We start from the raw sequence: 16,229 nt of genomic DNA, 5'->3' as shown, positions 1-16,229 counted from the left end.
ACTTTTCAGGCACATTCAAACACAAATGAATATCAAAAAGGCACTGTCAATTCAGGAAGCATCTGCTCCCACCTGAGCTTCTCACCTCAGACAAGTACTTTAATCTCCCTTCTCTTGCGTTCCTGAATTTACTCCTGAGAGTGAATAAAGGCGCACACATGATACTGTAAATGAAGGATTTTTTTCTACATTAAAAATATAAAGACCTATATTTTCCGTCTTAAGAATGGTGCTTTATACCTGCAAAATGTGACTAAGGAATGCCAGACAAGGCTGATTCTAGTTACTACTAGAACTAAAGAATTTTAGAGGTGGGTAACCCTTTAAAGCTCTTGCAGTAGGGGCTTTCCTCCAATTAACAGATGAGAAACTGAAGCTTAGTTAAGCTGTTTTACCCAAGATCATATTTCTACTAGCAGAATAAAGACTCCACATCCAAGAAATAAAACATGTTATTCATGGTTTGTGGCCTATACTTCATTTAACTGAAAATGAACTTTTTGGGTAAGATTTACTGATCTTCTCAGCCTCTCATGACGGGCCAAAATGGAATTAAATATCAAAACCTCAAATACAGTAAATACTCCAACAGTAAATTAGTGGACATACTTATAATAATACCTGTTATTCTTGCAACCTCACCTTTTAGAAGAAAATATCATCAAGAAACGAGGGTAGCGGTTATGTATGTCTGTCAAAACTCATCAAACCGTGCACTTTTAACTGGTTCATTTTATTGCACGTAAATTTTACCTGATAAAAAGTGACTTAAAAGGGTGGAAATGTAAACTTTCTAGAAATGTAAGCTCCCTGAGGACAGACTTTGCCTTGTTCACTCCCAAACTGCATCTCCAGTACTAGCACAAAGTAGCTTGTCTCATATGTATTTACTGAGTATTTGCGCCCTCGAGGGTTTTGGATTCAACAAGTAAACGTTTAAATAACGTAATCCCACGAGTGATACTTTTTCGACATGTTACTGAAAAACTCCCCGCACTAATTTAAATTCTGATAACTTTACATTGCATGGAAAGCAAAACTAGTCACACATGCAGCACGCTTTCACAGTGTCAACACACCGAGATTCGAATTTCCACACCCGCCTTTCACGGTACGCGACCCCCGCCTCCCCTAGTGTCTGCTCGACGTCTACATAACCTGCCTTCGCTCGCCCACCGCAAACGCCCGCGAGCGTCTGCGGGCGAACAACTCATTCCACGCGTCTCCTGGGCGGTGCTCCGGGGTTCTTTCAGCACAGAGCGGTAGAAGGACCTGACCTGAGGCCCGCTGCACACTGCCTGACGCCAGACACCCGCCCACAGGGTCCGCGCTAAACCCCCGGCCCACGTCCCCGGGGATGAGGGGGAGCACTGGGAAGACAGCCACCTGTCAGCTTCAAGTCCAGGAGAAAATTCTGGGATAGCTGCTTCGCTGCTTGCAGCCTGAATAACTTAATGATTTCTCGAATCGTGGGCAGTGGCGGGAGACGGAAAGTGCTCAGCGTCCGAGAGGCAGCCATAAAGCCCCGCGGAACCGTCCAGCTCCCACCGCGGACTTTTCGCGCTGCTCTTAACTCCTCCACGGAAGGGAAGGCGGGGCGGGAGCGGGGAGCATTAAGGCCCACCTCCGAGCCGACCTTATTGGCCGGATTTACCTCGTCGGAAGTGCAGTGGACGGACAGGAAATCTGGGCGCACCCAGAGCGCATGCGCTGCGTCTCGCTAAGAGCAGTGCAGGCTGGGTACGCGCTGCTTTTCGCCCTTCAGGGTGTCGAGGTGCGGGGAGGGCGGGGTCTCTCCTGGGTGGGCGGTGGCCAGAGCGGCCTGGGGGGCGGGGCGAGGCGGGGCCTGGACAGGAACGCGGAGGGGCGGAGCAGAGGACCGAGAGGAGCCCAGGAACACTCTGGGGTGAATTTTCCCGGCGGGTAGACGTTCCTGACTCCTCTCTGGATAATTGTGGGAAAGCCAATGACAGAGCCAACGCTATTGGTTGCTAACGATTTTCTCTTATGGTAGATGTTTTTAGAACGTTAGTATTGTAGGTGCCGGATGGCAGGTTTCTAACTTCTTTCAGCCTTAGTTTTTCATCTGTAAAATGGACATATCTACCTTAAAATCGCAAGAACTAAATGAGAGAAGTCGCCTGGTGTGCAGATTCAGAACATCGTGCAATGCATGGCATACGTTAAGTCCGTAATCAATGGTGGCCGTTACTACCGTAATGGTCTAGCGGATGAACGCGGCCAGAGGGGTTGAAGGATCGGAGCACAGTTTTGCAGTGAGAAGGCCAGAAGTAGAATCCAATTCTTCTGCCCCCTCTAAACGTATCCAGTCAATGAGAAAAACCGCCTTGTTTAGAGTTCAGGAAGTGTTTTCGCGTATATCGAATATTTTTTAACAGTTTTACGATATAAATATTACTAGTCTCAGGTTAAAGCGGAGGAAACAAAAATTTAGAGAGGTGATGTAAATTAATTGATATTCACAAAGCTAGAAAGTTGTGGAACCCAGATCCAGTCTAAGTTTCCGGACATGTATGGTAGCTGCTCTTTGTAGTCACCTGCCTTTGCAGTGAGTATTATTTGCCACTTCTTGTTTGCCTTCCCAAAGTTTTCTTATTGCCCTCCATGCCCCAATTATTGCAGTCTCTTTTTGCGGTAACTGGAAACGTAAGGATGAAAAGGAAGGGAAATAAACATGATAATACTAATAATAGCTAACATTCATTGAGCGTTTCCCAAAGTACCAGGCTTCACAGTTGAGTGATTTACAGCTATTATCTCATTAATTGTTACAAAGATAAGGCTTAGAGAGGTTCAGCAATTTGTCCTAGACTGCATAGCTAGTAAGTAGTGGAATCAGGATTTCAATCCACAAGTCTATGTCCAGAGCCTGCTTTTTAAGCAGTACAGTCAATGTTAAGAGGTCATTTGACTTGCCTAGGATGATTACCTCTAAGTACAAAGACTCAAATCTGAATTCTGTCTATTATAACAGAGGAAAAACAAAGCAAAGAAAGATTGAAATCTCTGCTATGTAGGAGAATTTAGCTTTTCTGACTCTGTTCTTTTTGCAAATTGCTGCCTTGATCACAAGTGAATCATAACATTTTTTATTTCTCAGAGTAGTAAGTTTAAAATAAAGCTAATGCAAAACCAAGTAGCTGTGGATATGATATGAGTGAAATCTAATGAATGAAATTTTCATTGAAATCTCAGTGGAAAACCCAACCACCTTCTGTTATAGCTATATTAAAAAGAACTGTGAGATAATCTGACAGGGCTCCAAGCTTTAGAAAATTGGAAAGTGACTCTCAAAGAGGTAAGGTGATTTGCCCAAGGTGGCATCAAAGTGTAGTTTGAAAGCCTAAACTCTTGATTCAGAGTCCTTATATTCTACAGTATACTATAGCTGGGAAAGGCGTTCATTCACAGTTACATTAATTATTTCATTTACTCCTCATAGTGTTCTTATGTGAACGAGATTGTTATTGTTATTTTACTGTGAAGGAGGTCATTTGACTTACCCAGGATCGCATTGCAAAGTACAGAAAGAAGATTTAACTAAAGTTTTTTTTTTTTTTCTGAGTTCTGATCTCATGGGCCACAGCCCTCAAGTTAAATTATTTTTAAGTTAACTAATGTATGTTAATTTTATGATCTTATTTAAATAAATGGAATATGAATCTGAGTATAAGCTCAAGTTTACAGTTTTCCTATGGCTATTTAACTAAAACAATCAATGAATATATGCAAAGCTACAAAATCAACATAAATGATGCAAGGTGTTAAATCACTGCTTTTAATGCAGATTGGCAGGATTTTGTTTTCTTAGAGTTCAGCTTACTAAAGTTATAGTGTGCCATGTAATGATTTTCTCATCAGTTTTTTGGATCCAAATTACCACCAAATCTGCTCAGAATTTTTGCCGTTGTACCCTGCCTTTCCCTTGGAGGAACGTGGAAGCTACCTATTAAAGTCTGCTTGTATCTGTTTTCATTAACTTGGAAACAAATGAAGTTAAATTACTTGGCACTAGTGCTATCCTGAATATATATGTTGCCTGGCAGTTATAAGGAGGATATTCAGATGATCTAGAATGTGCTTACATGGGCTTTTTTAAAGATTAGCACCAACAATCTTCAGGTTGCCTGGGTGGCTCAGTCAGTTAAATATCCAACTCTTGGGTTTTGGCTCAGGTCCTGATCTCAGGTTCCTAAGATGGAGCCCAGCGTGGGGCTCCCTGCTCAGTGAGGGGTCTCTCTTCCTCTCCCCCTGCCCCTCCAGCTCCTATACTCCCTCTCTAAAATAAATAAATTAAAAAAAAGATTAGCACCAAGATACAAAAAACAAAATTAAAAGGTGTAAAAATACATTTACATGGAGAATTTGTGGATTCCTGAGAATTTATCCTTAATCTGAATAGGAGAATTACTGTTTTATGCCATGCTACGTCAATAACCAACATTTGTGAAGTTACAACCTATTACTTACAAAGTTTCCCAAGTTGCTTCACTTAATTCTCATTTCAATTCTCTGATGTAGGTTTACAAAGGTATCAGGTAAGCCCTGTTATGGTGCTGGTAAGTGTGCAGCTGAATCTCAAATTCTGATCCTCTGAGTCTGCTCTGCTCTTTTACCTCTGGCATATGTTAAAATTGTTGAGCTGAATTTTTAAAATTCCATTTTAGAAGAATCTTCCAAGTTTTTAATAGTTCTTGAGATCTAATTTTTATCATCATAAATACTGATCCTCACTCCTTTAATTTTCAGAAAATTATGCATAACTCCCTGCAAAGCCTATGAAATCAGCAGGGGGTATTTTAGTAGTGTATTTCATATATTAATGCAAACAGTTTTATCCCTTAAAAGAGAAGTATGCAGTTTCATCAGTTTTGAAGCTTTGAAGTATCTGCTTCATCTAGATACAGATTTTAACATGCTAAAATATTATAATTAATACAGAAATTACTAGCCCCACCTACCAGTGAAGATGAAGAACTACATGATTCATACTGCACTGTAATACAAAATTCTAAATTTCGTAGATCCCAGAATGGTTATATAGCAAAATTACTTATTATTTTAGTATTTATTTTAATGAAAATGCATATATGACTTTATTTGGCAAAGTGATTTAGTGTCTATTTATAGAAAAAGTGCTAATTCGAAAAGGTTGTCATTTTACAGTTCCCTGACATAGACTTGAATGCCACAAAGGGCAATATCTTTCTGCCGTGTGGGAATTTTCAGAGGAAATTAAATGTGGCTTGGAATTGCCAAATCGAACTTTATAAATGACTCTTATGGTATGTAAAGTGCCCTTTTCTGATAGTATTTCATAATTTCACATAATCTGACTCAACACTCTTGAGAAATATTAACAGCTGCATTTTGCACATATTTAGTTTTTTTTTTTTTTTTAATGGCTGTTTGATGCCCGCTGTTCACAAAGGAATCTAGTGATCTACCTAGAGGGAAGAAGGAAATACATGATAATTCTGAACAGACCGACCAAATGCCTACTCTCTGGGGATAGAAGCAGGGCAACTTGTGGCAAGCAACACAGGCTAATTGCCTGAGGGAACCATTTAACAGTTACGCTATTTTAAAAAATATAGTGTTTATCACTATTCCAGGCAGTATCTGAAAGCCTGCGGATTATCCACAAAGATCTGTGAATTATTGTCAAGTCATCACCTAATGAGGTGATGAAGACAGACAACTCCATTCAACTCAAGATGACTCAGAATGCTGTGCATAGGGTTTTTTTGTTTTTTTCCTGCACAATAAAGCAAAACCTTTTTGTGAAAGAAGAAAAAAAAACCAGCACATGCTAAAGGCATTGTAAAAATAATTACCCTCTTTTATATTAATAGTTTTTTAGTCTAAACCTCAACATTTAACTGGAAAAAAAGCTTAACAATAAATAAAACTATGAATATGAACACATTTGCTTTTAAGTCTTTTGTATGCATTTAAAAATGGTTGCAGGAGCGAACACTGCTCTGTGAATGGAGAGGCTCTGGGTTCAACCAGTTGTGGGCCTCCCTGGACAACTTGGTGACAGCTCCATCCCTCCCCAGCCAAAGGACTATGGGTGGACTACTAAATAAGGCCACACCTAGTCCTTCTTTCTCTGTTCTAGGTCCCCTCTCCTTGACCCTCACTACCTCAAGCCTCAGAGACCAGAGTATAGGTCGAGGCCACAGGAGAAAGGCAGTGTGCCCGTGCACACACCTGGCCCATGATTTGCCTTTTTCTGTACAAGTTAGTGAGTTGGAATTCATTCACAGCCATTGGCTACCTATTCCTCCAACGGAGAAGGGGTAGGTGAAAGCAAAAGGAGGAAGGATGAGGGAGGCTTGCTCACCCTTGAGGGGGAGAGCCAGAGCAGGGTGTTGGCATGCTCCCATGTCCCTTTTGGCCCACCTAGAGCCTGGTGCCTTCAGACTGCTATTGGACTTATATTCCTCTACCCTACTAGCCTTCCCTCCCCTCAATCATCCCAAGTTAATACTTCCCTCACTATTCTCTACACTTCCCATTCAAACTATCATTCCCAGACTGAGTTTCAGCTATTGGGTTAAACGACCTAGAACAAGCATTCTTATTCTTTCCCGGTGATAATGACGTTTCTCCAGTTTCGGAACGAGGACCAAGCAGACGTCCTGGTCGGAAGGCTAAGTTGGCAGCCTCCCCCTTTCACCCAAGATGAGGCTCTGGATGGGCAATTCCTGCTTCAGATATCAAAGTGGATGCTCAGGAGGAAGGAGGAGGCAAAACTATTGTTAATCCTCCCACTTGAGCCTCTGGAAGAAGAGGAAGCCCCGCGGCATAGGGTGAGAAGAAAGGAGAATGTGTGGCTCCTACCAGTCATCATAGCTTACACGTGTCTCCTGCCTCAAATAGATTAATCATACACCATTTGAGCCAACTCCTCTTCAGCTCCTGCCCCATTTCCAGCCCCTCTTCACAGCCAAACTTCTCTAAAGAGTCAGGTACACCTGCCCTTCTGACTTCCTCATTTCCTGTCCATACCATCCTTGCTTCTAAAGTGATTGTTCTCAAGAGCCCCAAGGATCCCCATGTTCACAAATCCAGAGGACACTTACCTATTCTCGCCTTCCTTAATGTGTAACAACAATAGCTAGATTTAGCAACGCTTATTACATAGCCTTATGACATAGCCTACCAAATTCTAGGTACCTTTGTCCATATTAACTTTTTAAACATATTGTTGTCCTCTTTTACTAATGAGGACACAGAGAAGTTGAGTGTCCAAGTTCACCCAGCTCTTTACTGAGAAAGCCTGGACAATATGACTGCAACATAGACACACTTCAACTTTGGGTTATGGGGACTCTCGCGATGGCTGGCAGTTAACCTCTCTTTGGAGTACTCTGTTCTCTCAACTTCTACCACAGCCTGTGTTTTTCTCTTTCTTATATGCTGACTTCTCTTCTACCCAAACTCTCAAGTATACGATTTCTCAGGGCTCAGTGCAAGATCTTTTTTCTCTCTCTCCCGCTTCTTCCTAGATGATCTCATTAATTTTCATGGATTTAATGCCATTTCTATACTGATGCTTCTCAAATATATTTCCAGCTCCAACCCTGCATCTATAACTGCCTGCTCTATGTGCCACTGGGAGGTCTCAGATATCTCAAACATGATACGTTCAAATAGAATGCTTGCTTTTCTCCATGAAACATTGTCTTTCCATCAACTTTGCCATACAGTAATTCTAGAAACCTCAGTCTATCTCTCCCTCCCCTCAACACCATATCCCACCACCAACATCGACACCTGACAGCAGATCTCACACCTGACTTCCACTCTCCATTTGTGATGTCAACATTTTTCACATACATTCCTGCAACAGCCTCCATCTTCTTGCTCTACAATCCATTTATATTCAGCAGCAAAATGATCTTAAAAATATAAATTGGATCACTTCAGTCATCTGCCTGAATGAATTCAACCCTTCAGGGGCCGCCAATTGCATTTAAGATAAAAATCCAATTGCTCGCTATGGCCTTAAAGAGCCTAATCAGGCCTCTGCCTATCTCCAACCTCTTTCCAATAAACTACAGCCATGCTGGTCTTCTTTGTTCCTCAGTTTCTTTATTCATGCCAGGTTCTTGCTTCCTCTCTTTTCCTGCATGTGTAGCTTTCTCTGCCTGGAATGATCACCTTCTGCTTTTTGGTTGCCTTCTCTTTTTCCATGTCTTCCCATGGAGGCTACCTTCTCAGAACTTCGCTTGTTAAAATCTAACAGGAAAGAAAGCTAATTTGACCTTTGATTACTTTTCCATCAAGTTTGCTTTTACATCGCTTCCTTCAATGCTTTCTCTTCTTTTTTGGGGGGGGGTAGGATAGTCTTAATAACTGTCATATCAACACATTTCCTCCAAAGGTTCCATTTTGGTAGAACAGACTCAGAGCGAGCAACTGCTCCCTTTTCTCTCTATGTGTTTGTTAATCCACCTACCAACAAGTCAGTGCCCAACAATCAGAAAGGATAGCAGAGGTCTTGGAGCTCAAGCAGAATCCTGGAGGCTCCCCTCAGTCCAAGCACAATTCTTTGTTTGCTAGACAGGGAGGAATTCTAGGGAGTTTCGTGGGAGAATCCAATGTGGCTCCAGTACAAAGCGGGAGTACTTAGGGAGCCTGGGAACATCTATTAAAGTAGAATACAACAGGTGTGGCTGTATCCTATTGTAATATTTTAACAAGTATGGTGTGCTTGGGGTAAATATCACTCAACCCTGGTTCTACCCAAGGGATGACCTCCTCTGTGACTCTCTGTCTTAGTCCTTGTTTGTCTCCTTTAGTACAACTACACTTTATTTTAGTTATTATTTTTGTTGTTTACTTTTTTTTTTTGCTGTCTGCCCTACGAAAGTGTGGGACCCATGACAACAGGGCAATATCTACTTGTTCACTAATATCAACTGATAATTCACCTAGCATATCGCTTGGAACATAGTCAACTATTTAATAAATATTTGCTAAATAAATGAATGAAAATGACTCCCTCTGATTAGAGTAGACTCTATTTTCTATAGGAATGTGAAACTCCCAAAATTCAAGTTGTTCTCAAACCTTAAAAGTCTGGATAGACTTTTTGTAGAATGCCTGGCATTCTTTCCCAAGAGCCCATATAATGAAATGACCATATCAGCCTTTCCAACAGTCTCTCTTTCTCCAGGGTTTCCTTTCTAAACCATATCTGCTCATGCCCTGTCTTTAGCTTAAAATTTTTCCTGGTGCCTGTTCCCCACTTAGAGGAAAAAATTCAAACCTCTTCTGTCCCATTCAAGGTCCAAAACAGTGTGGGCCCAAACTCCTTTCTAGGGCTACTTCTGTTATGTCCTCTTTCTTCCCCTCCAGGGTGTCCTGAAACTTGCTACCCCACAAGAATGCCCCTGCCACTTTATTTATTTCCTCTTCTGGGTGAAATCCTGTTCATCTTTCTGGACCCAACACAGGGTGACCACTTCGGAGAACCTTCTTGATACTGACTACCTTCGTGGCACTTCCTGCTTTGGTCCTGATCCCTCTCGCTTTGAATTTCTACAGCACTGCATTTATAAAGCCAACAGAGAACATATTGTGTCTCACTATAACATGTATCATAATATCCTGCATTATAATAATACAATGTAGAGTCTCCTTTGTTAGAGTCTCAGTTCTTCAAAGGGAACAATGTCTTTCATTTTTCTTTGTGTATTTTTGTTAGCACGGTGCAACAGGCACTCAGGTATGTTTCTTGATCAGCCCCAACTGTGGAGACGTTTTTTCTGATTTTAGACATATAAACTGTTCAGCAAGGTGTACTGAATAGAACAGCAGGGTCGCTGAAGTCAGGCAAATTTGAGTCAGAATCCAGGTTCCACTCTCCTTCTACTTATGTGATCTTGGACAAGGTACTTAAGGTTTCTGAAACTCAGTTTCTGTGGTAGACAAAATAACAACTCCTAAAGGTTTCCACATTCTAATTTCCAGAACCTGTGAATATGTCAGATTACATAGCAAAGGGGAATTAAAGTTGCAGGTGAAATTTAGGTTGCCAACCGTCTGGTTTTAAGATAGGTTATCCTGGATTATCTGGGTGAGCCCAATGTAATCATGAGGGTCCCTAAAATTGGAAGACAGAATTGCAAGAGAGACCCAAAGAAATGGCAGCATGAAAAGGACGTGGTCCAATGTTGCTGACTTTGAAGATGGAAGAAGAGGGTCAAGAGCTGAGATGATAAAACCTTCAAGGTGTGGGTCTCTAGAAAATGGAAGACTCTAGAAGATGGAACGACCAGGAAATGCATCCTCCCATAGAGACTCCAGAAAATAACACAGACCTGCCGACGTCTTGATTTTAGCCCAGGGAGACCCACTTCACATTCTGAAATATGGGATTGTAAGACAAATGTATGTCGTTTATGGTAACCAGCAAGTTTGTGGTAATTTGTTACAGCAGCCATAGGAAACTAACATAGTTTCTTTAACTATAATGTGAGAATAGTAATAGATAACATAGTGCAAGAATTTTGTAATATTAAAATATCACAAAATGCTATGTATCATTATATCTCATAAGATAATTCATATGAGAGACCATTACAGTGCCAACACATTGAAGATATTTCATAAATGTTAATGCTTTTCCCCTTCTCTCTTCCTGTCTGAACACACTTATCTAGCAGATAGATATAAATCTAGCTATATATAATCAACATCGAACTGTTAATACTCTCATGGTATTTAAATCAAATAGCCATTAGAATATTGTTCCTTTATTGTTGTAACATATGACAAAGTAAGCTCAGAGAATTACCTGCCCATTTATTATTTTGTGGCTCTCATGAAAGACGACTTTCCCTTCTGCAGATTTTTATTGAGCTTGATGGTTGAATATTAACTCTTTATTCTTTTTTTCATTATTTAGAGACACTGACAATTTTAATGATAGAGAATTTTCTTAAGGAGAGAATTATAAATGTTATACTTTTTAAAAAAAATGTGTCATTTGATCTTATTATTACCCAGTTTAAAAACTGCCATCATTTTAGCCTATTCCATACTTCTCTTGTTCTTTTTGGGGAGGGGAAGCTGAGGAAGGGTAAGTGATTCTAATTCAGCAGAAGAATTTAGGTAACAGTTATACCAAATCAGGTAGCAATGCAAAACATAAGATATTAAATTTATCATTCCAAAACGTTAAATTTTGTTGTGAAGTACATGCACATGATTTTGTGACCGAAATCCTGTAATTTTAGGCTTTAAAACAGTTTGCTCAGAAGTCATATGAATGGGCGAGACTATGGAGAAGGAAATGGAAGTGCTGGCTTAGGGCTATACTAACTACAACGATTAATTTACATTCTATTATGTTCATTATATTACATCATGTCCTTATATTAATCATATCATATATCATTGTAACATGTATCATATTATAATTTATATATTACCTATATTATGGCTTTCGTGGTTTCAGCTAGACATCCAATCACAACAAACTATTAATTCCTTAGGAAAAATGCCTTCCAAATTCCAATAAATTTACAAATAATCTGCTACAGGGGCGCCTAGGTGGCTCAGTCGACTAAGCATCTGACTCTTGATTTTGGCTGAGGTCAGGGTTGTGAGATTGAGCCCCATGTCGGGCTCTGTGCTGGGTGTGGAGCCTGCTTGAGATTCTCTCTCCCTTTCCCCCACCCCTCTAAAACACAAACAAACAAACAACAAACTGCTACAAATTGCCAAACTGCATTCTGGAAACTATCCCTGTCATTCTTATTCTCTTGCATTTCAGTCTGTAGTCACTTCATATTCTTCATATGTATATTTCAAATTTTTTAGACTGTGACTCACAGTAAAAATGCCATTTATATTGTAACCCTGTACACACATCCACACATCCACACATTCACATACACAAGTTTCATAAAACACTTAACCTAACTATGTGTGATGCAGTGTATTCTCTAAACTTTTCCATTCTGTTTTGATCATTTTTTTCTTTTCTAAAAAATGATTGTTACAATATAATATACTAATTTTTACCTCAGTGATGGATAATGACCTGCCAAGATCTCTACCATTCTTCCTTCATTTATCTGAGATGACTATTGTGTAATTCATAAGACACATTTATTTTGTTTGTTTTTTAAATTTTAAAGTGCTTGTGGAGCAGATCACTAGCAAATGCAGTAGGTGGGTGATTTTTTTCTTGAATAAATGTACATACTCTCCATTTATTATAAAATATAATGACTTATGTCATATCAGAAGATCATATACTGTTTTCTCACTCTCTTATATGCATTGCTTTTGGGGGGGTTCTTATGGTACATATCCATTTCGGGAATATAAGCAGAATATATAGCATTTTGCTTCTTTTCAGTTGGAATGCATCTGATGCATTACTTTCACTGAGGAAGCTTTGGGAAGAGATGGGCCTGGAAGCTTATACAATTTGGGAGGCTCTCTTTAAGAAAAAGAATACAAAATTATAAACTCACAATTAGATATGAAAGTCAATAGTTATCTGGAATGAGGAAAGAAATCATAAGACATGACAAATCTTTAATGACAAAGAACACAAACATCACAACGTCCAGAAAAGTAACCTAATAATTTTTATTATTAACTACTCTCATACTTCTTTGATAATCTTCCCCCTACATTTTTGGAAGCAAACTCTTTGGTTGCCTCTTCATATGATAAGGTTTGGGAATATTTTCCATAGAAAGAATAGAAACATAACTTAGTTTTTGCTCTACCGTGATTGATTAAAATTTGGGTTTTGTTTTTCATAGTTTAGAAACATTTCTTGCAGTTTTACAACTTCTTATTGGCAATGCCATATAAGTTGTTAGGATTGTCAAATTTGGAAAACCTTCTATTAAGTTTTTTGCATATATGATTTGTATGTTTTTAGAGCATTTTGAGTTTTTTTTATACAATGTCTAATTTTAAACACTTTAACTTAATGACACTCACTAACCAATTTGTCATAGATGTCCTCATTGTAGTGATATATTGTAAGTTTATATTATATTCATTCATGTCAGTATTTGGTGTCAAGTAATCAAGACATTTAATTTTTTCCAGTGTATTTATATGATTCACTTCTCTTTATTAATAGGGTTATCAAACAATCCAGGAGCCTTTTCATTACTTCTACTCAATTTATTTATTCTTCTTAATAAATTACTGCATTTGATATGGTGAAATTTTTTTTGTTGCAGTTCACTTCTTGATATGGGAATAATTTCTACTGATTTTATTGCTCTATCACTCTATTTCTTTTGTGTCTTATCCCACTACTTTTTTTAATCTAAATTTTCTCTCAGTTCTTTTAATACATAAATTTAAAGATAGCAGAAAACATGTTCCAAGTTCACACAAATCACGTGTCTACAATTTTTTGTTGTTTTATTGAAATGTTCTAAAATATCATTCCACATTTCAATTAAAATGTATATTCCTAATTCAGTTTTCCCTTTTGCCGGGTTTTCAAGGGACACTCTAGCACCAGAATACCACCTGGAAAGGGACAATGGTTTTAACTGTGGTTAAAGTGTCTTACTTTTGCAAATTTTACAAAAATATACAACTACATGAGTGCATTTCCAGGGCTTTCCCAGGGCCTTGGAATAGTCTAGTTCAAATGAAAAGCCTGAACACTTCCTGAGTTTCAGGGTCTATCAAGCTCAATAAAAATCTGCAGAAGGGAACGTCATCAGGAGTAAGGCCAGACTGAAGGACCTCCAGGGACACTGTTATTAGAGGACTAATCATGCCACCAAGGCAAAACAAGAACTTCTTTATAATATGAGCATCATAGTTTGTATTTCCTCAAAGTCAGAGTCTAGGGCAAGGACGTGGATGCAGGCAGGTAGTTTATCTGGCAGGTGAGCCCAGGAAGCACAGATGAGGAAATGGGAAACATCAGGATAGGAAAGGGAGAAAAGCCAATTGATGTGGTTAAAAAGTAGTTTAGGAGGCCTCCTCTTGCGCTCTCATGTTAATGGCGGGTGGCGTCTGCTGAGGGGGACGCAAATAACCGCTACCCGCACGGGGAAAGTCTCCCTGCCTGCCCCACTTCCTCTCGCCACAAGTACTCGAGCTCGCCATCATGTCCGTGGTGCCGCCCAATCGCTCACAAACCGGCTGGCCCCGGGGGGTCAACCAGTTCGGCAACAAGTACATCCAGCAGACCAAGCCCCTCACCCTGGAGCGCACCATCAACCTGTACCCTCTTACCAATTATACTTTTGGTACAAAAGAGCCCCTCTATGAGAAGGACAGCTCTGTTGCAGCCAGATTTCAGCGCATGAGGGAGGAATTTGATAAAATTGGAATGAGAAGGACTGTAGAAGGGGTTCTGATTGTACATGAGCACCGGCTACCACATGTGTTACTGCTACAGCTGGGAACAACTTTCTTCAAATTACCAGGTGGTGAACTTGACCCAGGAGAAGATGAAGTTGAAGGACTAAAACGCTTAATGACAGAGATACTGGGTCGTCAAGATGGAGTCCTGCAAGACTGGGTCATTGATGACTGCATTGGTAACTGGTGGAGACCAAATTTTGAACCTCCTCAGTACCCATATATTCCTGCACATATTACAAAACCTAAGGAACATAAGAAGTTGTTTTTGGTTCAACTACAAGAGAAAGCCTTGTTTGCAGTCCCTAAAAATTACAAGCTTGTAGCTGCACCGTTGTTTGAATTATATGATAATGCACCAGGATATGGACCCATCATTTCTAGTCTCCCTCAGCTTCTGAGCAGGTTCAGTTTTATATACAACTGAATTCCTGCCCAGTGGAGAAGTAAAAGAAGTCGTCTCTGTGAGCACAGCTATGCACAGTGTAGAATAAACATGGTAGAAAAGTTTGTTTTGGTTTTTATCTCTTTCCCAGTCCCTAAATTGCTCCCTACTTTCTGTTGTTTGAATAGTAAAGTTAATATGAAGAACTCGATAGTGGTGTAAACAAATGTGGTAATGTTTAACTTACTTTTGGTTCTACTCATACTTTTTTGTACAACATTAAAGAATATGAACTTCTTAAAAAAAAAAGTAGTTTAGGAGCACCTGGGTGGCTCTGTCAATTGAACATCCGACTCTTGATTTTAGCTCAGGTCATGATCTCAGGGTTGTTAGATCGAGCCCTAGGTCAGGCTCTGTGCTCAGCTTGGAGTCTGCTTGTCCCTCTCCCTTCTCCAGCTTGCACTTTCTCTCTCTCTCAAATAAATAAATGAAATCTTTTTTAAAAAAGTAGTTTAATGAATGGTAGGGCTCTAGAACAACTAAGGCTCAATCCCACAAGAGACCCTTTGAAAACCTTTGCAAAACCTAACTCCAAGTTTTCCCTGAGAACAGAAGACAGCAGGGCAGGGGGAAGCTCTCAGTCTGCCCACCTGTAGTTCAGCTGCAGGTGAAGTCAGGAGGACATGGGGAGCTAGGGCAAGAATGTGCCACACCTGCTTTTCTTTGTGAACCTTTTTCCACCTGAGAATTTAGGAACTCACAGTTATTTAGTGATAAGGAATCTTCAGTGCTATGGACCTTTCTTATTTCATTATGATGACTGAAGTTAGAAGAGAAGGGGTTGAAAGACAAGGTGGAATCATCCCAACTTGCCAAGGAAAGTCCTCTAATCCCAGCAATTAAGTTGTAGAGTTAAGACATTTTGACCCAGAGATAAATATTTTCTTCAAGCTCAAAGGGAGCACAGTTAGAAATTCCAATTCTCTGTACTTAAATTCATTACCTTCTAGGTGTAAAGAAAAGTGGTGAAATATTTTTGTATATGCCAACAGGAAACCATTCACTTATGAGAATGAATTTTGCCTTTCTAAGGGCTCCTGTGGTGTGTGGTCATTTTCATTTTGAGGAAGGAGAAAAACTTGACCACTTTATTCTCAGTACAGTGGTCACCTATTGAAGACTGGAATTATGATGATTCAAGGAGAAAAATAAAACACTGAAGAATGGGATTGGTTTAGTAGGTGAATGAATGCCAGACTGTATTAATGAAGCTGGGTTCTTGTCCAAATTCAATCAATACTTGAACCTTGACAAGCCATTTCCTTTCTCTGTACCTCAGTTCCCTCATCTATATGATAGAAGGCTTGGATTGGTTGACCCTGAACTTCACTTCGGTCTCTGAGCTGCTGTCTTTGGAAAAATTAAGGGCATAGCATGTCGTGAG

General features: G+C 39.8%; 1 protein-coding gene and 1 pseudogene across 2 annotated transcripts in view; one reads left to right on the top strand and one right to left on the bottom strand.

The window, feature by feature from the left end:
• Positions 1–1,593, bottom strand: part of TFB1M (transcription factor B1, mitochondrial) — a 71,195-nt gene extending 69,602 nt beyond the window's left edge. For both annotated transcript variants that reach the window (XR_015768292.1, XM_028103222.2), the window contains exon 1: positions 1,387–1,593. Coding sequence is in view for 1 of the 2 variants with exons in the window: in XM_028103222.2 (XP_027959023.1) it covers positions 1,387–1,519 (133 nt within the window). In the remaining variant the exon portion in view is untranslated. The remainder of the gene's footprint in view (positions 1–1,386) is intronic.
• A 12,461-nt stretch (positions 1,594–14,054) lies between these two features.
• Positions 14,055–15,029, top strand: LOC114209281 (cleavage and polyadenylation specificity factor subunit 5 pseudogene; annotated as a pseudogene).
• Positions 15,030–16,229: the final 1,200 nt, after the last annotated feature.

The sequence above is a fragment of the Eumetopias jubatus genome, unplaced genomic scaffold, assembly GCF_037043125.1.
Source record: "Eumetopias jubatus isolate StellerSeaLion01/CBP00866 unplaced genomic scaffold, mEumJub1_p1.0 scaffold_6, whole genome shotgun sequence".
NCBI classification, from domain to species: Eukaryota; Metazoa; Chordata; class Mammalia; order Carnivora; family Otariidae; genus Eumetopias; species Eumetopias jubatus.
This window is presented reverse-complemented; position numbering and strand designations above follow the sequence as displayed.